Here is a 24,448-nt window from a genome sequence, read left to right as displayed (position 1 = left end):
CCAAAGAAATGAGAAAGTGAGCACAAGCAAAAGCCAGAGAGAAAAACGATGTCATGAAAGCATGCTTAGACATGAGTAGTTAAGCTCCCCATCACAACAGAGCCAGGCATATCTCACAGTGAAACAAAAAAATCCAACATCCACAAGTTTACTCGGTATAATGAAATTCTGGTGCTGGGATCGAACCATTCATTCACTGAACATTTACTGAGTTCTTACAAAGGAGTCTGAAGTGTACCAAAGTGAACTACTGAGAAAAATGCAGAAGATAAAAACTTAGTGTGAGAAAAGAATATCTCTGTTTACAGGATAGAAAACTCATTTTTAGTGGAAGAGACAAGGACAAGAAGAATTCAACAGGCAACTCAAAGAAGGAACATTTTAAAGAGAATAGTGTGTTTTGACTGTCCTTAAAGCCCAATCACAGAGCACCTCAAAATGAAACACTGGTATTAACCTGAAAAAAAATTCCGAACTAAGTGGAATGATCCATCCCAGCACACACAGTTTGTATATCATGTAAATAACACCTCCCCTCCTCTGTTGTAACATATCCATATAGTATGTTGAAAGTATGCATTCTGATAGAAAGTTTAAAATTGGGGGGAAATTTTATTATTTGTAAAGTTAGACTTTCCCTAAAGACTTCTTCTTAATTATTAAATCCAGAAAACACCAGAAAGGGAGAGTTGGGTGTGCCCTGCTTTCAGAGGCCACTTTCAATATCTTGCCAGCTCTAGTGTCATCATCCTAAACCCACCCATAGGAAATAACACCAGGCATGTGTCTCCTCCCATTCAAAGCTCCATTACTTGGAACTTGGTGAGTGACTTCAAAATTATATTTACTGAGGGAAAAATAGAAACTTTCATGGGTCTTTAGTTTATACAAATTACATTGTGTGTGTTATCCGAATGAGCTCAAGTTTGACACAAGGCAGAAGAGAGTGAGACAAAGCAAAGAAGAATGTTACTGGTCCAGCAGTGTTCTCACAGTGGTTACCAAAAAATTATTTCAGAAGCCATCAGTAATGATGTTAATCATGCTTGGAGTCCCAAGTTATGATGATACCGTAACACTGACAACCACAAAATAAGCATCTGTAGGCCTCTTACATCATGCTCATCACTGTCCTTAGGGGCTATGCAGAGTGAAAAGATGATTACCACTCAGAAGAGCAAATATCTACAAATGCTGTGCTTAGCTTTACACTCTTAAAGAGTTAGGCTAAAGCTAGAGACCATGGCAAAGAGCTCAACTAAATCCAAAAATGAATGGAACTAGGGCAACACAATAACCAAAGTAGAATCAAGCCAAGGCTTTTAAAAAAGACACCATCTTCCCCTCTTATTTTTTTTAGTGGGAAAAAAGGATCATCTTAAATGATTTCAAGAAGTCAACAGGGCAAAGTGTAATTTAATTCAGCTTGGCTGATAGATACATCTTTTATTTCCCCTTGAGCTCCTCTTCAAAATGTGCTGTAAGAGGGAAGAAGAAAATAGGTCATTATTGCCAAAAATGAGGTCGGCAGCATTAGCTGAGGAGAAGACCAAAGGCTACATGATCTCAGAGCCCCAGAACCATGTGAAGGCTTTCCTTTGATCAAATGCTCAGGGAAGGAAAGTGGGAATCCTGTGAAATGGAAAGCTTCCCAAGAGGATCAAAATTCCATCTGAAAAGCAGTAATAGGACTTGCAGTAATAGGAATAGTTAACTGAAAAAAGAAAATTCGATACATTCTATGAATGTCTCACCAAAGCCCAATAGTATAAATTCCTTCTCCAGGTTCTTTCTGAGCAGCACTTGTGCTAAGTATTTTTTGTTTCTTTTACATGAACTATTTAGCTTTTTATTTCAGCAGTGAGCATCTCATACACTTTTAATTTTTAAAAGAAAATTTTTGTTGGTTTATTTGTTTGAAAGTATTTTAAAAGAAGCTGAAATTATTCTAAGTACTATAGTCTATATCTGGCAAATAACCTAAAAGATATTTTAGCATGCCTCTCCTCACTCCACTATGCTACTGAATTTTTACTATTTCTAGTAAATAGTTCTCAGAAACTACTGATAAAAACAACAACTAAAATCTCTCTTTCCACATAAATCTGAAAGTGTGAACTTTTGGTAAGGATATATAATTAATATTAATAACTTTCTATCTCTGGAATGCCAAGATCCCCAAAAGAACAGAATAGGAAATAGGTCATTTGTTTTTCCGCTCTACAGGGACTAAAATGTAGGGATTTGAGCTTTCTAAGAAGAAAGGTAACTTGATAAATGCCAGGCATAATTATGAGTTTCTCATTGCTCATTTCTCCATAACTTTCATTCTATTACACCCACATTCTTGCACACCCAAACTCAATTTCATTCCATCTCTCCCACTGTTCTCCAGTTTGAAAAAGTTCACCTTTCCATCTCTCCTACTCTTTTCAGCTAAAACCAATTTGACATCTAGTCAGAGCTGAAAGCACTTCTTTCCTTCAAATCTTTAATTCACATCCTCCTTGACCTAAGGTAATCTCTTATTTTAAAAGTGACACAGTATTCATTTATACTGCAGACTCTAAGACACAATTTACACACTCCTAACTTCATTGAAATTGAACTCTAAATGCCAGATATTGTTATGTGATTGATCAACAATCATCCTAAATGACCACTGTCCCCTTAAAATAGTCACTGGAATACTTCATATACCTTCCATTGCTCAAGGCATTTTGGAAATTTTCTTTTGATAGTTTTGTGAACACATTCCTTCAATTATCCTTGATGATGGGAAAATCAACCCAATTCAACACACACACACACATGCACACACACACACACACACACACACACACACACCCCTCCATCCCTGGGCTAATTGTGGAGTGGGAAGAGGGAAAACAAGCATAAGAAATTTCATCCTACTCTCAATAAATGTATCAATAAACAGCAATTTTAGAAATTTTCAGATATTTATCATAAAAGACAAAACCAAAAAGTGATTAAGTATAAAAAATGCTAGGGCTGGGGTTGTGGCTCAGATCGTTCACCTAGCATGTGCAAGGTGCTGGGTTTGATCCTCAGCACCACATAAAAATAAACAAATTAAATAAGGGTATTGCGCTCAACTATAACTAAAAAAAGAAAGCTGACAGTCCAGAAGAGGAAAGGTCACAAGGAATAGGGAGACAACCAAAGTTTCAAGATGTTTCTTGCCAATATGCTTTGAAGGGCAGGTAGGACTCAGTGGGTTGGGCCTGTGTTTGGCAAGTGGTTAGGAGTACTCAATGGCACATTCTTGTAAGAGGAGTGGCAAGAGAATGTGTGGTGTTTCTAGAGAATGGTGAGCAGACCCAAAGATTTGTTTCTTGAGAAAGTCCAATATCATGCTGTCCATTTAAAACCTAATATCTCCTTTTCTAACTTGTCATCCTTTGTCACAAATCTTTTCCATGTAATATTTTCTCAATCGTCTTATTATGCACATTGTCTTCTCATTATAACTTCAACCAAAGAGAAAAATAATGATAAGTGGTCAGTCTCACTTCTTCCTACAAGTTGGTACAAATACCTCTTGCAAAGAAGGGGATTATACTTAACACATAATTGAATGAATAATTAATGACAGTCCCCACCACCATTCACTCATCTGTTCATTCATACATGGCATATACAATTAATGGTCTACCTAGCAATAGTATTGACTTCCAAAGGAAACCAGATTCCTACCCTCATGGAGTTCAAACCAAAGAAAACAGGATAAACAGATAAAACAGCTAACTAAGAAAGGCAATAGAGTCGACTTTTATGTTGTCTAAACTGAAAGTCACTAAGGCAAAAATCAAATGTAACATCAAATGATTAAAAGTTAAAGCAATATTGCTATTCCTGTGCATTCTAAACTCTGTACAACAAAGGGCTCTTTTTAAATTATTGCATAGAATTTTGTAAAACTGTTACAGGACATTACTAATAAACAATAACAAATTCAGTATTCAAAGGAGAAAGTTTTAAAATGCTGATGATACCTCTGTCGCTTTGGCGGGGGAGGGGGTTCAGTATCATTTATGGTAAACAATCACATTAATAATTCAAACACAATTTTCTAAGCCATTCAAAATACCAACTTCTGGGCTGGGGTTTCGGCTCAGCAGTAGAGCACTTGGCTAGCACATGCAAGGTTCTGGGTTCCATCCTCAGCACCACATAAAAATAAACACATAAAGGTATTGTGTCCAACTACAACTAAAAAATAAATATAAAATAAAAATACCAATTTCTACTGAAATTAAAGTTAGTATTCTCTCTGTAAACATAATTCCACTCTAGATGTACCACTTTGTACCAATTTACCTATAAATCCCAAGAATGGAAAAGCAGATTCACTTCCCTAATTAATGGGTGGAAGAGACAACTAGCACCCATTAAAACCAAGTAAATATTGTAATAATTTCTATTTATGAAGTAGTTATTTTATAATTTGTTCTTATTTCCCACATACAAAATTAAGCAATTTAAGTGTATTTCAATGATCACCAATTTGTTTTAAGTGTTTACTAAAGCATGTGCTTCTCCCTAAAAGTGGTAGGTAGAAGTGACTAGTAGGTTAAAATACTCTGAGATAAAGACATTTAACTTCAACTTAAGTGATAAATTTTCCAAGTACTATGGATCAAGCTACCAAAAACAGGTACAACCAAATGAGTATCCGACTTAAAATAAATGATTTTGTGTTTATCTTTTGTACTGCTCTTTCTAAATTTTGCAGGACATCATGACCAAAGATCCCCCTGACCTATCATCCCCAAAACGTGCCTCTTTGGCATAAGAATTATTCTGAGCTAAAGAAAAACAGCAGATGTAAGAAGAGTGCTTTGACTTCTCCTTTCCTTTCTGAAAGAAAGAAAACTCCCACGAGAAAGATATCCTCCCTCTACCAGGAGAAAAGAAACATCACCAGAGACAGGGAATCAAGCCTGAGAATTTTATACAAACACACCTTGTAAAAAGAACTGCTACCTCCCTTTGGCCTCCCCATATATTTTAGTTACTTTTTCATAATTGCCTCTCTTTGTTCAATCCAGTGTATATGCACTTAGGTCTTGCCATTTCTTTAGGTATCATTTCCCTATGGGGGCTCCCATAGATGTAAAAGTATGGACGGTTTTTCTCCTGTTTATTGGCTTTATGTCAATTTAATTCTCAGGCCCAGATAGAGATACTTATAGGATACAGGTAAAGTTTTCCTTCCCCAGCACTCACAAATGCTAGCTCCTACAAATGATCCTACCTATAAAACATTAATAAATTATTTAGAAACTGAAAACTTAAAAGTAAAATTTATAGTGTGATAAAAAGTTTTAACACTAGTAAAATTTAGTACAAGTAAATAAATAGATGATCAAAAGCAATAAATGTAAAAGAGCTAAAGACAGGTCTCAAAATTTAAAAAAAGGTTTGGGATATAGCTCAGTGGTAGATTGCTTGTCTAGGATGCCCAAAGCCTTAGGTTTTATCCCCAGTATCCACCTTGCCAAAAAAAGCTAAAACTTTTCAATACAGTAGAATGTTTAAGCATCAATATAAAATGCAGCACAAATAAGTTGAAGTCCTTAAATTCAAACCAGCAAAAAAAAATGTCCACTTGATTGACTCTATCCAAACATATGTCATTAAACTTAAAAACAATCTTGTATTAAGACCATCTGGATCATCTAAATGGAGATATAGTTGCCATATAAGTGAAGTACTATTTACTAATAAAACAGATGTAAATAATACATTACAGTTATTAGTGATATATATAATCAGGAAACAAGCCATTAAAACTACCAAAAATTACTCTGATGCTTGCTTCTCTCTATATTTTGAACACTGACTTGAAGAGTTCCAATGCCAATAAAGGAAAAACAAATAGTGGTCGTTCCAAGAACAACGTTTTCCCTCTAAAACTGCTGACCCATGTGTGTCCATCAGCATGCCATCTTTCCAGATTTAGAATGCTTGTGCAAATACTGAGTTGAAAGTTCTGTCAAAATAGATCACTTGTTTAAGGTGAAAATTTGCAGTAAGAAGAAAAATTAAGGGACTACGTGCTTAAGATAAAAAGTTTCAGAACTCCTCTTTCATAACTGCATTGTACTTAGCATTTCTCTCTGGAAATCTACTCTTTGATACTAATTCTTCTCTCTGATACTAATTTAAAAATTCATTCCTTGAGACTTAGGTGAAAACATAAAATTAAATTACACTTTGGTAGCTGAAACACATACTAGGGATTTATTAGCCTAAGTTCCCTACTCATGTATATATAAATAAGCAATTAAACATATGGCATATCTCAAAACCACTACACTAACTGTATGAACATTAAAAAAGGTACGTTAATGATTTTTCAAGTATAAGTTCCTTAAACATATATTGTAATTTTAATTCCTAGCATTAAATATATGCATTGTGTGTACATGTATGTAGTATGTATCATATACTTACTACTTTGAAAATATCAACAAAAATATCAATAAAATCTTTCTTAAACAATGGGAATGAAAGACAAGCACCTTATAGAAATATGTGGTGAAAAAGGAGTTAATCTAAAAGCCTAGTTTTTTTTTTTTTTTTTCTGAAAGGCTACACAATAGCAGCTTTACCAGTTCTTTAGACCCTATATACCAAGCCCTCTAAGCCAACCTCCCTCTGCTTAAAACAATAGAAAGGACAAAACAAGACACTCTTGTTGCAGTGTAACACTTAAAAACCTTTCTACCTTTAACAAATTAAAGTCGTGCTTTATATAACACACTATCTAGTACAAGCAGACAGTACATTGATTACAATGATGGTTTGCTTTTTAAAAAGCAATGAAATACACAAGCACATATTGTGTGATCCATTTATACCAAGTCAGAAGCTGGAAGAGTGAACACCTTGGGATACAGGCACAAGGAAGGTTTCTGGGGTGCTGGTAATACTTTTGGTTGTGGACTGGTCACATGGAGGTGTGCATGTGTTAGAAATCTGCCAAGCTGTATACTCCTCTAAGTGACTTTTCTGGTTTTGTTATATTTCAACAAAAAGATTTTCAAAAGGCTATATAAGAAGGAGTTTACAAACTGCAGATTCTCTCCCCAGTTCCAGCAGGAGGATTTATTCCATGAAATAAAATGAATCAGAGAGAAAAAAAAGTCACTGGTTCAGAGACATAAGGCACAGTAAAGAGTCGGGAGGAGTGTTCTGGAAACAGGAAGATTTAAAAAAATCCACACACTAAACCTTGAGATTCCAGCTCTTTCTCACTCAGTTCCCTGAATCTTGCTAAATATTGCCCAGGCCAAAGACCAAAGGATTCCTCTCAAGTAAAACCGACACACCCTAAAGAAAAGATTCACAAATTGACTTTGCTATGTAGCAGGCAAAAACAACAAGTTCCTACATAGGCTCCAGAATAGATGCTGTCTCCAAGAAAAAAGGTATGGATAAGAATGCTAGAGCTCCATCAGAAGGATAAATACTAGAGAGAAAGTATGCAAGTGAAAGAGACTACTCTGAAGCCAGCACAAGAAGAAATGTAATCACTGCATGTAAGGACCTCGCTATGAATAACTGATCCATGTTCTTTACAATAGAAAAAGTAAAAATCAATACCTGCACATTGAGAGGATAAGGAAAGTAGAAGTTTGTGCATAGGACAGAGAGGGTATAACACAATGTAAAAGAACTAATCTGTATCTTCTTAGTAACAAGTGAACATACAATGTCCAACTAAAAACAAAACATAGCAACATACATGTAATATTTGGAAAAATTAAGGGAAAGAGCCAAATGACTCAAAAGTGGCTGCCTAGGTAGCAAGACTTGAGTGGAGGGATGCACTGGAGCTTCGGACAATTATTTTTATTATAAAAACCTTGTTGTTTTATTAAGATTTTTAAAAATCTATGTTACATTACTTCAATGGGGAAAAAAAAAGCATAAACTTCTCAAAATACAGAATAAAACCAAGAAATGAACAAAATTGTAGACAAGAAAAACAGTGGCTGAACTGCAGTGGGGAAATAACTGTAAAACAGTTATTCTCAAAGAATTGCCAGAGTCCAGGTGACAGCTGGGAAGGAATGTTATTATGGCAATGGGAGAAAAGGTATGTATGGCAGAGAACAGGGAGTGGAAAAGAAACGATGAGAGGTTTAAGAGATACAGACACAGAATTACAGATGAAGCGGATAGGTTCAATGTTATAGAGTTACTTTTTTTAAATTTTTTTTTTAGTTGTAGTCGGACACAATACCTTTATTTTATTTATTTTTATGTGGTGCTGAAGATCGAACCCAGCTCTCGAACTGCTAGGCACGCGCTCTACCACTGAGCTACAATCCCAGCCCCTATAGAGTTACTTTTATCAAAAGATTATAGATATAGGGAATCAATTAGGTGACTGAAAGAATTAAGAGGCAAAACAGGACTTGAACCTTCCTGAAGCCAGGTTAATACCCAAAATATCTTTCCACTGGAAAGATAATACTTGTTCTTCGAGGGCACCATATTCCTCACACATAAAGTTAAAACCTCTTCAAATCATTCTCTAATCCCAGCTTTCTATCTCCTTTCCAAGAGACAACCACTAACCTGAATTTGCCATTTAACATCCCTTCCTAACAAAGCCTCATCCCTGAAAAGGGAACATTCATTAGTTTGGATGAATTCTAATGCCCCTTTCTGCTTTAAAACAACAGGACCCTGTGGTATGATGAAAAGTTCCTAATGTTCTGTAATAGAAAGTGGCAAAGTCCACACTTCTGAGAAATATACAAAACTACCTCAAAATAATTTTAAACTTTAAAATTGACTAATGATGCACCCCCTTCAGCAAGAAAATTATTAATTTTATTGTAGAAGTGCCAGTATCAATATTAATATCAATATATAAGACATACAAAAATCTAAGATAAAGAATTCTGTTACAGTTTGATTTCATAGTCCCCATCGGCTACAGGAACAATAAGGAATTGCTTGAGCACAATATCCTTACTGGAGTCTTTACTGCCTATGTAATTAATTCACTGCAGTAACAAACTGCCCCAGGTGTCAATGTATTCAACATGACAATCACTGTAAAAAATCCCTTTAAAATTTTTGTAATGCCACTTTTACTTAAGAATGTTCTTGAAAATGCAGGGAAGTTATTTTTATCACATCTTAATTTTCATGTATATCTTTTTAATTTTCTGGGTCATAAAATTATTAGTATTTGTAAAGCATTTCTGGTAAATACCAAAATATGACAGTTATCTCAAGGAAAACACCTATGTGATAAGTTGGGAGCCAAACTAGTAACCACCTTCATGGAATACTGTTTCTACTTGAAAGAATAACTGGCAAACCATCATTATTTATACTTGGATATTTGGCAGATATTTTCTCAAAAGTAAAGTGAGACAACTCCTTCAGAAAAAAAATACCGACACTGTTGGTTGTCAATGATAGCCTTCAAGTCTTCGATTTAAAATTTTGGAAAAGATGTTTTTGCAGGAAGTTTGACAAATTCCCATTACTTATATAGACTTTTCTGATTAGATCAGTCATGATATTTTTTTAAAAAGTGACTTCTTGAAATTGCATAATTAAATGCGTTAACATTTGGAACATTTGTATTATACAATGAACCAGTATTTTCCAAATGACTAATACTTAATGCAAGGAAATGACGCATGAGTAAAAATTCAATCAAAATGCAAGACACCCCAGTGGATCTTAAAGAATTGAAAAAATTGATGGAATTTTAGATTCTATATTGGACCTAACAGTTAAGAAATGAACACCTGTCAAATTTTGGTATAGAATCAAATAAGAATACAATTACCTGAAAAGATAATTAAAATACTATATTTTCCAAATTTATACAAAGTTCTATAATAAACAATTATTAGATCACTTTTTCTGGATGTTAGAAACCATAGACACATCGAAATGGTTAATTACCATAGTTTAATCTCTAATTGTATCACTTAAAAACAAATGAAGTATCCATTATTTATTTAAAAGACTTGTATTCTTTTGCAGCTATAGTCTCAGCTATTTGCAACAAACATGTAAGTATTAGAGTTTAATTTACCACAGAATCAATATTGACCACTGCTCCAAAAAGAAACGGAAATGAATATGTTAAGTTCTTAGATCTGTTTTAGAGTCGTGCAAATAAGTCCTTTCTCTCTAGTTATAAAGGAGCAGATTCTATTTATTTAACATGTGTGACTCTTGAAATCTATACACTAATACCTAGAAGATAGTGTTAATAAATTTAAAACATGGTTCTTAAATTTCTAAGGTAATGTCTTTTCATGGGGAAAAAAAAAAACTAATCATCTATAAATTTTGAAAGAGTTTAAGCTGAACAAATTCCTGAAGTTAGAAGAAACACACTAAAGGCTACTGACTGGTTTAAGGAATAAAGATGATTTTTTTTTTTTTTATGGCCAGTTTTTAATTATAGTCAGTCACAATGAGAAGGTCCCTTTTTTATGTCTTAAGGAATGGTGGGGAGGACTATAGCCCCCCAGATAGCATCCAGTTGGTGATGATTGGAAATTTACCCTTGTTATTAGTCTTTGGTTTAATAAGTGGAAAAATACAAGTGTCCTTGAAGGTGAATTAAATCATATACTGAGTTATACCTTATCAATAGGAATATATTAGATTTTCCAACATGCAACTTTATTGAGAGGCCCACAAAAGGTCAATTGTGAGGGCAAGGATGAATTGAAAACCAAGGACAAGATAGTGTCCTAGGAAATCAGATCTCTTATGGCTGCCACATAAAAGACACCCAGTTATATGGCAGGGCAGTGTGGGAAGAAGCATAAAGATGATTTTTTTTAAAAGTTATTCTTATATAAATCTATCCCATTAATTCTAAGGGAGGAACCTTGGGAAAATGTTTAGAATGAGAATTAGTAAAGAATGTCCTCAGTAGTCAAAGTGTCCATTACCTTGTCCTCTAAAAGAGGAAGTTTATGCACTATAGATTTTTAGTCAGAATATTCAAGAGAAAACCACCGGCAGCTCTTCCCTAACCCAGATCTGTGAAGACTCACCTTTGCAGTTCACTGAGTCCCCTAGCAGCTGGGAGGCTGGGGTTTTGCCTTAGGAAGTTTTGTTTTAAATTGAGATGAGTGAGGTCTTGGCTGTAGAAGAGGTTGGCAGGCAGATGTTCCAGACTACAACATGAGAGGTCTACTGAGCTGATGCGCTGGGATGCAACCTAGAAGAAGATAAAATATAATTTAATATCAATACTATCCATTTATCTTGTGACTACTTCTATGGACATAAATAGATGACCCTACATGCAGAGAACCACTGCACAAGTAACACTATTAGTTCAATAATCCAAACCAATAGTATTCATTTAGCATGGAAGTGAACCAAGTTCTATAAAAGCAGAAAACAGTGTATTTGCTGGAAGGTGCTTGCAGTAACCTAGCACAGGCATAGCTAGCATAGGCACAGGTTTCAAGGAACACAGATTACCCTATTAGGCTTAGTAATTTCATTATCTCCTCCAAAATAGGAATATTGTTCCTGAAAATATCCACAATAAAGATAATTCAGAGCAAACAGATACAAAAGTTTATAAATATGGAGTTGGGTGACAGACACTAATAAATCTGAACTTTAGAAAGCCCTTACATACACTTATTTAAAACAGTACAATTTTTTTTAAAAAAAGCAGTATCAATAGTTTTGTATGCATCTTAATAATAATATATTGTATCACATATAATTAGATTCCATCACCTACCTGCTACTAAATTCTCAGGTTTTTGTGCTACAAAGTCAGTGTGATGCTTATAAATTCATTGTGCTTTGCTTTATGTAGGTATTTTATGTAAAACTTATTGTATGTCTAAATGTTTACACCTTCCTAGTTAATGACTCCTACCACAGCCAGGATGCCAAGACCAACTTGCATGCTATAGACAGAAAGCGCACTGGGTAACCTACATTTCTTAAACGTTTTCTCAAATGTTCTGAGCAATACAATCCCAGGTTTCATTAAAACACATTATTTCAACCCATTTCCACACATCATGGCCCTTTCTCTCTTCACAAGCCATGAGCATATAGCTCTAAGCCTTTATTTGACTGTCCCTCTTTATCTCTGGCAAAAATTTAATTCAGAAATTTCACTCCTTATCTGTGATCAACTCAGTGTCCTTTCCTGTTACCAAATTCTAGGTTTCTTTTTCCTAATCACAGAGGAAGTAGAACATAGTCCTGAGGTGTGTGGCTCTGGGCTTAGAGTGTGTGGATTCACATCCCAGCACCACCTGTGAGCTGAGCTAAGGTGAGCAGATCACTGATCTCTCTGAACTCCAGTTTTCTTGTCTGTATAACATGGATAAAGATGGTTCCTAGTTCTACTTGCCTGTCACAGAAAAAGCATTCAATATATTACTACTACTACTATTAAAAATAGAATCATTCCCATTTTATATCCATTAGAATTCAGGTTTTCCAGCTACTAAAAATGCTTTCAGATGTAAATTTACATAAAATATACTCTGTTGATGATTTGAGGCCAAAAAGAAATTATTGTGAACACATGAAAGTTAAAGGATATGCTGAACAGGCCTGGGCAGGGCTCATCTCAAATTATTTTAGAAAGATGGTCTGAATTTGTATTTTAGCAATTTATTTCCTTTTTTCTTCAATTTTCACCATTAAATAAGAAATCCCAAACAGATCAAATCACTCACATAAACCAAAAGATGTGAAAAGAACCAGAATTTTAATGGACCTAAAAGGCAGATACAAAAGCACCAGAGCCAGAGAGAATTCCTGAGCAAGAAATGTACAGGGACCTGTGAATAGGAAATGGGGCTGAAAGTTCGAATCGGTGGAGTCATTCAGTTAAAAATACATGGTGAGCATCTAAAGGTGTGCCAGTTCTTGTATTTCCTGAGGTACATAATAAAACAAGACAATCTCTACCCTGAACAATTACACATCAAGAAGAGAGGGCAATTAAGATATCACATGGTAACTCTCAAAATAATAGAAACTGCAGGAGCACAGAATATAATCTGAGAGTCTAGGTAGCTTCCCTGAGCATATCATGTCCAAGCCTACCTTGAAGTTCAGGTACAAAACTGAGTTTTTGTATGCCCCAAATCCTTTCTCTGCTTTTTCCTCTAATGATGCACACAAATGAGATCCTGGGGGGAGCTGCAAGTATTTTGACCCTTTGGTTATAGGGAAGGTGCTGAGTTTGAGTAACTCAACTGCCCCATCTGCTGAAGCCACTGACTAATCAAATAGGTATTGACAAGGGACTCAAGCCAGGCTAGTCAGAGGTCTTCACTGGGATTTATATATTCTGAAGCCAGAACATATAAATCTACTACATAGAGCCACAGTAGAATGAATGGACTGGATCTGTGTGTATTATTCTGAATTGATTTTTAAAAAGATATGAATTAACAAAAGAACAAGTTACAACATGCTACATATACTGTAATACCATTTCTGAAAAACATTTTAATACATGGGGCTAGGGATATAGCTCAGTTGGTAGTGTGCTTGCCTTGCACGCACAAGGCCCTGGATACAAAAAAAAGAAAACATTTTAATACACAACTCCATATATTATTCAAGAATAGCGAAGCTATGAAATCATAGATTGGTCATATACCAAATAAATGACAGCTTCTAAGAAGACAGGTAGAGGAAAATGGAAAACAGGAGATTTCAAGTTTATCTCTAGTGCTTACTTCCTTATCAGAGGGGCAAAAGAAGATGCAAAGCAATTACACTGAGATACTAACAACTTGGGAGGGTAGCCCATGGAAACTATAATATCATCTTTTGTACTCTTCTGTATGAGTATTTAATTGTGGGGTGAGGGGATGAGATCAGTCTTCTGACTTTCCTTCCTCTATGTTTCAGTTTCTACTGTGTGGTACACCTGGAAATTTCTTCCTTCTAATAACCAAAGCACCCCTTAGCCTTTTGTAGTAGGCACATGATGGCCCCCAAAATATATATCCACATTCTAATCCCTGGAATCTGAATAGTATCTTACATGCAAAATAGTAAATTTACCTCATATGCCAAAATATGTGATTAAGTGAAGGATCTTGAGAGGAGGGTGATTAACCGATTATCCAGGTGAGCCCTAAATACAAATCCATGTGTCCTCATATACCAGATAGGAGAGGGGTTTGAGATAGAAGAGGAAAAGGTGACATGACCACAAAAGCAGAAATGTGAATGATGTGGCTAGAAACCAGGACACTTGGAGCCACTAGAAGCTGGAAAAAGACTCCCTGTTAGCTTTTAGAGGGAGCAAGGTCCTAAGACATCTTGATTTTGAACTTCTGGCCTCTAGACCTATAAGAGAATAAATTTTCGTTCTTTTATGTCAGCAGGATTTTGTTAACTTGTTTAAGCAGTTACAGGAAACTAATACAATCCTTCTTTAATTTTCCATGGCAATTTTCATTTCCATGTACTCATGTTTACTGAATACCTACCATGTACCAATTATCATTGTAGGTAGGCACTTAACACAGTTCAGTAAACAAAATGAAGGTCCCTATCCCCATTAAACTCACTTCACAAACAAATATGTTAAAAACTGGTAAGTACTGGGGGTCGGAGGCGGGTGATAGCACAGAAAAGGAGATCAGGGTTGTTGGGAGAATGGTAGACTATCATTTAAATAGGCTGGTCAGGGTGATCCCTACTGAGAGGGCCACTTTTCAGACAGGAGGAGGTAGTTGAAAAATTTATTTAGAATAATATTCCAGGAAGAGGAAGGAGCCAGAATAAGGGTCTTAAAATAGGATCTCGCATATTCAAAGAATGTGAGCAATGACTGACAATGAGGTCCGACAAGTAAAGGGGAAAGGCCAACAGCAAATCTCGTGGTGCCCGTTAGGCCACTGTTATGATTCTTATAATGTGAGCAAAAGATGAAACAGGGAAAGGTTCCGAAAGTGTGACATGATCGCCAAAGTACTATGCAACTTCCTTATTTTTTCATCTGTGTCTACACCACACACTCCCTAAGGGCAAGGATTTTTCTGTTTTGTTCACTGAGAAAAGCCCAAGCTTAGTCCTTGGTGAGACCCTCAGGATGCAATGCTGGAAAAAGGGCCAGTGGACTACTTCACAACAACTCCTTCCTTTCTTACCAGTTTTCCTCTGACTTATCTACAACACTCTTTCACCAGGAGACTACTCTGAAGATAACTTCTATTTCAGCTGAAGCATCCCTAAATACGCCCTTTGGATACCTAAGAGAAAATGATTAAAAGTCAAGTTGTATTTGCTCCTTTCCTCATTCTATACTGTAAGCTGTTTCTGCTGGAACAGGGGGCGGAAGCTCCAACAAAAAGGCTACAACCACCTAGAGTGATCTTGTGGGAACCACAGAGGAAGTAGTAAAATCTAAAACATAAAACATAAATAATAAAATAAATTCAATTTATCATGATAGTTCTGGGGTAGAGCTGCCAAGGTGACCATGGAGGCTACCACAAGCTGTGATTCTGCCAGCCCCATTCTCTAAAGCCAGGGCAGGAGATGTAAATGCTTCTACCTAGACCAACCTGGGTACATCAGGTCTCTACTATAAAGAAAGGACAGCACTCTTACTGGAAGGTTTGCTCCATTCCCAAATGAAAAAACTACCAGCTGGGTTTGCCAAAGAAGCTGTGGCCCTCCTACACCACAGCTATCCACACCACAGCTATTAAAACTAAGATCCTTCTCAAAATAAGGTAGACTTACATAAATAATAAATATTAGTAAGAAAGCCACCTGGATACACCTCATCAGAGCCAGCAGCCTTTATCAACCTAGCTTTTTTTTTTTTTTCCAAGTAGTAGTAACAACAGTAACATTTCAACATTCAGAAAGTGCTTCCCTGGTGACAGGCTTTCTTCCAAGAGCTAAAGACCTATTTCACTTAATTTTCATAACTATTCAGCATAATGAGAACTTTTCCTATCTCAGAGATGAAGGTTAAACTGAGTCAGAGTGAGTGAGCCTAAGGCCATGTGGCTAAAGTGGCAGCAGAACGAGAGTGTGAACAAGAGCTTGAACTGTCAACTCCACACCATCAGGTCAGGGTCTAGAATGCAACTCAGATCTCACCAGAAAGAGGGATCCTCTAACTCTCATACACAATAATATGACTAGAGCAAGGAAAAGCAGACCCTAGGAGAAGCTTAAGCCTTAGGAATAAAGACAAGGTAGTGACAATGAGTCCTCCTAGAGAGAAGAAGCAAAAGGGACCATCTGCTGACCAAACACAATTTCCCCAAAATGTAAAGGCTCATTGGGGCCATCATTCCTTGAGATCATGGACTTACTTGTCCAATTGGGCCACAGCAATGCCCTCAATCAGTGAACACCTAACCAAACTTCGAAAGATTTAAAGTGCAAAGAGCTACAAAACTTTGGAAATAAAGTTAAAGAATCTGACAAATGTGGGAATGCCTCAAATCTCTGTTGAGGAAAAGGACTTTTAAAGGACCTCACAACCAGAATATAAAATCTTTTTTGGTGGGTTAGGGATATAGCTCTGTGATACACTGCTTGCTTGCATGAAGTCCTGGGTTCAACCCCCAGTATTGTGGGTGGTGGGGGGATGCTCTGGCAAAAGCTATTGTATTTCTATTACATCCACAAACATCAAGACAATGGAAGACACAAAGTTGAGGCCTGAGGATGGACTTAATAAGATGAAGGACGTGTAGAGACAGTTCTAGTACTTACTAGGTATGCAGCTTTGAATAAGTCACTTCATCGAGCTGTCCTTCAATTTCCTCATCTCTTAAGTGGAATAAAGAATACATGCCTGGTCAGCTCAACACTACACTAAAAATAACTTTTCCCATTTTAAGAAATAAGGAGGGGCAGGGGTTGTGGCTCAGTGGTAGAGCACTTGCCTAGCACGAGGCACTGGGTTCGATCCTCAGCACCACATAAATGTAAAATAAAGATAATGTGTCCACCTAAAACTAAAAAATAAATATTTTTTAAAAAAGAAATAAGGAGAAGCTTGTAAACCAAGTATCCCTAAACTAATATCTACAACTACAAGGAATACAAATCTGTAACAACAAGGGCTGGAGATATAGCTCAGATGGTAGAGTGCTTGCCTCACATGCCCAAAGCCCTGGGTTCAATCCCCAGCACCACAAAAAATAAATAAACAAACAAATCTATAAGAAAAAAAAAAACAAAAATACTATAGCATACTGTCCACTGTTAGTGCTATCTTGAGCAGTTAACACAGATAAAGCACAATCAAAGACCATCATGAACTACATATGAATATATTCAAGTGTTAGATCAGTTAAGGTAACTATGACTTGGGAAATTAGTTCTAGTCTATATTAACAATAACAATAAAAAATTTAAAGCCAATAATTTAGTCAATTAAATGGGACTTTCCCTTCATGAACCTACATGCTTTAGGAGATATATCAACATGAACATGAATCCAAAAACCTTCTTAGGTTGTCTTCTTTTCCAAATGACTTGGAAACATATATGGGGGGAAAGTTCATTCAGACTCAAAATATTCTCCCCAAAGAACACTGTAAAAAATATGAACAGTAAGTTTCAGACTGCTTCATGGGCTTTTTTTTTTTTTTACACATTTCCTTAACATGTGACTCTGCTTGAAACTTTCCTAATTTTTTGCTTACGCTTAGGTCACTTAAGCCTCAAAATTTTATGCTGAGTCGAGCTGAGGTACATTTCTAAACCTACATATCTGTCCTCTCCCTAACATATGTCCTCATTGCTTTCAAAACTGTCACCTTCCCCTGCAAAAGCACTTGCACTCTGCATTACTCACATTATGCTTGATGGCTCCCTTAGGGGACAACAGGCTTTCTTAGACAAGGGAAAGTTCACCATAATATTCATGTGATATTTGGTCCCCTCTGTACTCTAGTAAAGTTGTATTTATCCTTTTTATGTACACAGAATGCTTAAAGTTAAGAAAAATGACTATGAAAGCCTTGGTCAAAGCAGCTGAAATAGCACAAATAATTCTGCTTGTATAAAGTAAAAGACTGTGTGAACTGGCATTATGAGTCATTAATTGCTCTGGTCCAACCTTCAGTGGCTTGGGAAATTATGCCCCTGGCTGAAAGGACAATCTCTGGGGAATTCACTAGACTTCTGTAAACAGTTCTTAACCTCAACTGACCTAGTTTTAATTCTCATTCTCCCCACCCTACAAATGCTTTGAGAAAGCACGATGGGAGAGAATATAATTTTGAAATATAGTTTATTACTCTTTATCAGCTGAGAATTCTAACAACTTTACTTATTTTCAACTTTATCCTTATCCACCCAAAATCTCCAATTTTAATAAAAATTTTAATTACCATTGCTCCACAATATGCAATCATTTAAAAAAAATTCTATAGAAATACCTTATTTGACCATAGACCTTTTCACAATGACATCTCATTTATCTTAGCACTGCTTTTTTCTTAATAGGTAAAATGATGGAGGGGAAATTTTAAAATAGCAAACATGCAAATTTATACAACATTCTAAATTATCAGAGGTAATGAAATGGCAAATCAATGAAGACAACAGGAAATCTGGAGAGGCTATCGATACTAAGCAAAAATTAGAGACAGGATTCTATAAAGGCAAGTGCATTTGGAGGAAGGTATGATTTTAAGATGAAGAGCCACTGAGCTGGGGTGATAGAGCATTTGCCTAGCATGTATGTGGCCCTGGGTTCAATTCTCATCACCACATATAAATAAATAAAATAAACACACACACACACACACACACACAGAAGGGGAGGGGGAGATGAAGAGCCATAAGGTACCAATTGAAATACAGGTGCAACCTAGAGAAGAAACAAAACATTTGGGCCATTGTTCAAGAATCTGGCTAGAAAAATCAATAAAGAGAAATAAAGACTAAGAGTCCTATTAGGCATTCCTACCTCTCTCTGCCAAGGCATGAACAAGGAGGTGGATGAGAGGTCAGCATCCTCAAGCTATCAAGCTACAATGAGCAAATTGCTCAATGCATGTCTCCATCTTTGTTCTTTATGAACCACGACTGTACTTGGTACTGAGGCAGAATTGTTACTTGAGATGCAGTCTTTATCTTCAAAGGCTTAGCCCCTTGACATGGACATCTAAACTACAATTCAATAATGTTGTGCAAGGGCACAATGAAGACACACATGTCAAGGAACACAGACCTCAGAACTCCCTTTCCACAGTACCAACTACCAACAAGGAGTCAGTCCCTGTCACATAAAAAATGGGCCATGAATTCAAAGACACTTCTGGTGTGTTTGTCCACAGAGCTCACTGTGTAGCCAAAGATGAAAATAGGACCTGGCACCTCACTCATTATAAGTTAGAGACAACTGAGTAGGGTCAGTAGAAATGGCACCAACAGCCTTCCAAAATCATCAGTAATGTCCTAACAGTTATCTCCACTCCACACACATAAACCCCATTGTGCTTCTCAGTAACAATAAAAAAAAAATAGAGCTTGGCTTGGGTGGAGATAAAATCTGAACCCAGAGTTCCTTCCTCCTTCCTTATTGACAAAATATGTGTAAACAAATGTCTTGAGAATGTTACTACCTGAGAATGTTCTGAAAGTCATGGCAGCATTCCTCCATTATGTGGCACCTGCTTGACAAGGAGCAGCAAACCCTGAAACACTTACATTCTAACTTTCAACTTTAATGCACACAAATATACATCTACATTACAAATGTATTTGAAATAAAAACAAAGTTGACATTTAAGTTCCAAGTCTTACACCCAAGGTCCAGTGTGTGTAATATATAGAGTTCATAGATTCTTTTTAATTATTCCATTTTTCCGTATTTTATAATACTCTAGGTTAAAAATACTCTGGACTTCCAAGATAATTAAGCATATATAGAAACTAAACTTTCAAGGATTTTCTAACCTTAAAACCCTCAGGTTAAAGGTATTCAACTTCAAAATATAACATGTCCATATACAGAACATGGTCAATCATATATTAAGTTTCTGATATATGAATGTATTTTTTTATTAGTTACACATGACAGTACAATGATCTTGACATTTCATATATTTGAATCAAATGGGGTATAATTTCTCATTTTTCTGATTGTATAGGTTGCAGAACCACATTGACCAGTTTTCAAAGAAACATACAATAGTTCCCTCCACACTGAAGCCAATTTAATCTAACTTGGATGACTCTGAAGGCATCTCAGATTCCTTAAATACAATCTGTTCATCATTTATGATGATTAATAACTGCAATATTTAGAGGCTATCAGTGTTCATCATTTAAGATGATCAATAACGGCAATATTTAGAGACTATCAGATGGAAGAGAGAATAGAAGGATTTTGTGTTATTTCAAAGAGCAAAACAGGTTCACTGAGTGGAAGCTACAGAAATAAAGACTTCAGATGACTTATAAGAAAGAACTGTCTTATCTAAAGACACTGTAGACATCTGAAACACTATAGACATGGAGGCGGGGGGAAGTGAGCATCTGGGAGTCTACAAGGTCTTTTTTAAATTCTAAATTTTAGTGAACTAAGAGCCATTTGATGATGACTAGAACTCAAGGTTAAAGAACATTTACAAGTGGCTGGGGTTGTGGCTCAGTGGTAGAGCACTCACCTAGCATGTGAGTTCTAGGTGTAAATCCGTATCACTTAGACCCTTAGTTCCACTGTCGATACTACCATATACTTGGGTAGATTGTCCTTGGTCAAAAAGCCTTTATTCTTTACTTAACAAATGGGTATAAAATATTAAGTAAAGATTTCCACATAAAGAGAAATAAATAAAATAAAGGTAGTGTGTCCAATTAAAACTAAAAAAATAAATACTTTTTTAAAAAAAGAATACTTACAAAAGAAATGCCAAACTATCATTAGGGCAATTATTTCAGACAACTATAATTAACATCACCTTCTTAGCAAACCTTACAAGGGCCCTTCCCAGTCTTAAAACAATGTTATTGTAACTTTAAAGTAGAGTTTTAAGTGCCTAGCTTGAAACCTATAATGTACTTCATTAAAGATAACATAGCCAAAATCCATATGTATTTTAAAGTACTAGTTATAGTAATTCAAATTCCAACCAACCTTCCTTAATAATTTTTTTGGGAAAATATTTCCAGAGTTCTACCAGGAATATGAAGAACATATTTCCATTTGCTGAGATCCCGAGAATCCAAGAGGACCCTAGACTAGTGTCTGGCACAAAGGGAAAAGTGTGTTCTCTCTCTTTCCTCTCTCTCTCTCCATCTCCTGATGGGCAGGGATAGCAACAGCTCTGCTAATTTCAACACAGCTAGAGAGGAAAGCAGGAAGGGTTAAAAAGACAGGAAGAAGGAAGACACAGGAACAAGGGGTGAGTTTAAAATGGTAACAGCTAAATACACAAACAGTTGCTGCTCCATAAATGCATGATTCTTTGGCATGGGATGGTAAGCTAATGAGGTATCTTCATTATTTATAAAAAACTGATTACAAAACTTTGGAGGAAACAAGATTATTAAGTTTTAAACTGAAATAACTTAGAACTAAATTAATATATTAACGAGGATTTCAGAATCAACAGTCATAAAAAGAACATAGGGATGAGCAGTGTGGAAATGGGACAGGAGGAAATGAAGCTTAATTTTAACAATAGAGAGACTGCTCTACTCTTTCTCCTAACAGCCACAGTTTTATGCTTAACAAAACTAAGATTCAATGCAACCCAATATATTTCATCTTTAGCCTAAATTCAAAGCAGAATTTCTAAGTTCCACAAATTCTTATTATATCTGTAATAAGGAAAGACTCCACAGTACAAATTCTTATATAACAAGGTCAATTGGCAAGTTAATTGTAATATTTGGTAATTTAGTCGAATTTCCACAAGAAAATGAAATGGAACTTGCAGGAAACAATCTATACTGATCAGTACTCTTTCAATTTATCTGGCCTCTTCTTTTATCTCTTTTTCACACTGCTCTGACATCTGTGACACGATCATGGCTTCACATTTTACACGTATTTTTGCCTTTGCACATATTTTACCTCACCTTGAAATGAAATTTCCTCTTGTACTCACAGTGAACTCTTATTGAACCTTTAAAACTCAGCTTGCTCCTTTCCACCTTGATTTTCCTATACCCAAATATCCCCTATACTAAATTTCCACTCTTCTATCACAATGTCACTACAGACTTGGTACAAGAGCAATCTTCTCAAGATGGAGGTCACATTTTATAAGTGTAAATCCATATCACTTAGACCCTTAGTTCCACTGTCGATACTACCATACACTTGGTAGATTGTCCTTGGTAAAAAGCCTTTATTCTTTACTTAACAAATGGGTATAAAATATTAAGTAAAGGTTTCCAGAAAAGCCCTGGACTCCTTAGTAGAATGGGCATTAAGAACAAAGCCTATTACTCTTACAGACCCAATGTAACAAACTACGACACAATTCCTAAGGGACAAATGACAGGCCATTTTGACAAAAAGTAGCAGACTCTCTAAACTACACTTCAAGTTAAGAGGCAAAATACATATATAAAAGATGACAGAGTCATACTAATGGTTTCCTGGCAACTACCTTTAATGACATGAATCTATTTCAGTTCTATTACACTAGAATCACTTGACTCAAGAGGTCAGTGACATGTTCTTTGAGTTCAATCTGGATAATAAAATACTATTTTTAAGCACATGAAACCAAAAGTTCAATTTTATATCTTACTCTTATTTAAAGGGTAATGTTTACTCATCATTTCACATAATCTTTAATTCAGTATAAAATGAGGCTCTTTTTTAAGTCCCTGGCCTAGAATTAAAATATTACAGTGGACACTAGGAGTTACACAGCACAAGAGATAACAGTGATAATCACAGTCACCTACTATTCAACGTAAGGAGACACACAGGCAAGCAAAACAGCCCTGATGAGACCTGACTTGATAACACTGACCTGATCCTCACATGTTATAACTCAAAATGGCCTGGTTTAAGGTTCTTGGAAGAGGTCATGTCACGTCTTTTCCTTTTCTCTATAGAAGAGAACTAGGACAATGGGAGGAGGAGATACCTATTAGAAATAGTACACGTTGAACATCTCCAATCTGAAAATCTAAAATCCAAAATGCTCCTAAATCCAAAAATTTTTGAGTGCCAATATAATGCACAAGTGCAAAATTATACGCCTGTTTTTATGTGATAGGTAAGAACCAAAAATGCAAGCACACTAAATGTTACATAAAATTGCCTTCAAGATATATATATATATATATATATGTTTACGAAACCTATGAAAAGTTTAGACTTGGGTCCCATCCCCAATGTGTATATGCAAATATTCCAAAATCAAAAAAATCTAGAACACTTCTGGTCCTTAACATTTTGGATAAGGGAGACTCTATAGTCCTCGTTTTCAATTCAGTCGTTTTACTACCTAAATTCAAAATACCAAACTTTGCATTGTGCCAAGTAGTAAATTGTTTTCATTTTCATTTAGCTAATCAATACTTGAGAACAGTCTGTCTGATAAAACGTTAAAAAATCATTTCATGCCCTTTTCTTCCGCTCTTTGATATCACATCCTACAACATTATTTCAGGAATAGGACACCTGAATCACCTCTCTAATCTTTGTATCCTGAATAGAAGATTTGTAAAAATAATCATAATTATGTGAAATGTTTATTCTTTAAAACACACAAACACAAAATACTTGAGGGTATAATAATAGATATCTGGAGTTTGCTGTGTCATAGAGACAGAGAGAACAGGGAGTACACAGATAAAACATACTGGCCATGAGTTAATAGCTGGCAGGCTGGGTCACAAGTATGTCAGGGTTAAAACACTATGATCTTGGAGCTGGGGTTGTGGATCAGTGGTAAAGCGCATGCCTAGTGCACATGAGGCACTGAGTTCAATCCTCAGCACCACATAAAAATAAACAAATAAAATAAAGATATTGTGCACACCTAAAACTAAAAAATATATTTAAAAAAAATACTATGGTCTCTACTTCTGAATATTTGACATTTTCCATAATAAAAAGTTAAAAACACATACATACAACATTAAATCAGTGATCTGAATTCACTTTTAATCTTCTATGAAATAAAGAGACAGATTTTAAAATGGCATTAATATAGTGTCACAGAAGTGACTAAGATTTCTAAATTTAAAATAAGACAGGCTAGAGATTCACATGAAAGACTAACTTAGAAAAGAATTCACAGGATCAATCAACATGTCTAAAGCAAACATACTCTAAAAAGAGAACCACAAGGATGAACAGCTAGGTGAACATTTCCTTAGTGGTACCCTTATATTTGATAGGGGCTCTTCCATAATTCCAGATGACCCCTCAGCTACTACCTGTATCACTGTCCCTCCAATC

The 24,448-nt window shown here is 35.8% G+C and overlaps 1 protein-coding gene across 1 annotated transcript in view; it reads right to left on the bottom strand.

The window, feature by feature from the left end:
• Phlpp1 (PH domain and leucine rich repeat protein phosphatase 1) overlaps nucleotides 1-24,448 on the bottom strand; it is a 217,943-nt gene that overhangs the window by 74,887 nt on the left and 118,608 nt on the right. The window contains exon 4 of the mRNA XM_046428206.2: nucleotides 11,079-11,245. Within this exon, the coding sequence (XP_046284162.1) occupies nucleotides 11,079-11,245 (167 nt within the window). The remainder of the gene's footprint in view (nucleotides 1-11,078; nucleotides 11,246-24,448) is intronic.

The sequence above is a fragment of the Marmota monax genome, unplaced genomic scaffold, assembly GCF_021218885.2.
Source record: "Marmota monax isolate L192 unplaced genomic scaffold, Marmota_monax_Labrador192_F-V1.1 WCK01_AAM20220418_F8-fsc00201, whole genome shotgun sequence".
NCBI classification, from domain to species: domain Eukaryota; kingdom Metazoa; phylum Chordata; class Mammalia; order Rodentia; family Sciuridae; genus Marmota; species Marmota monax.
This window is presented reverse-complemented; position numbering and strand designations above follow the sequence as displayed.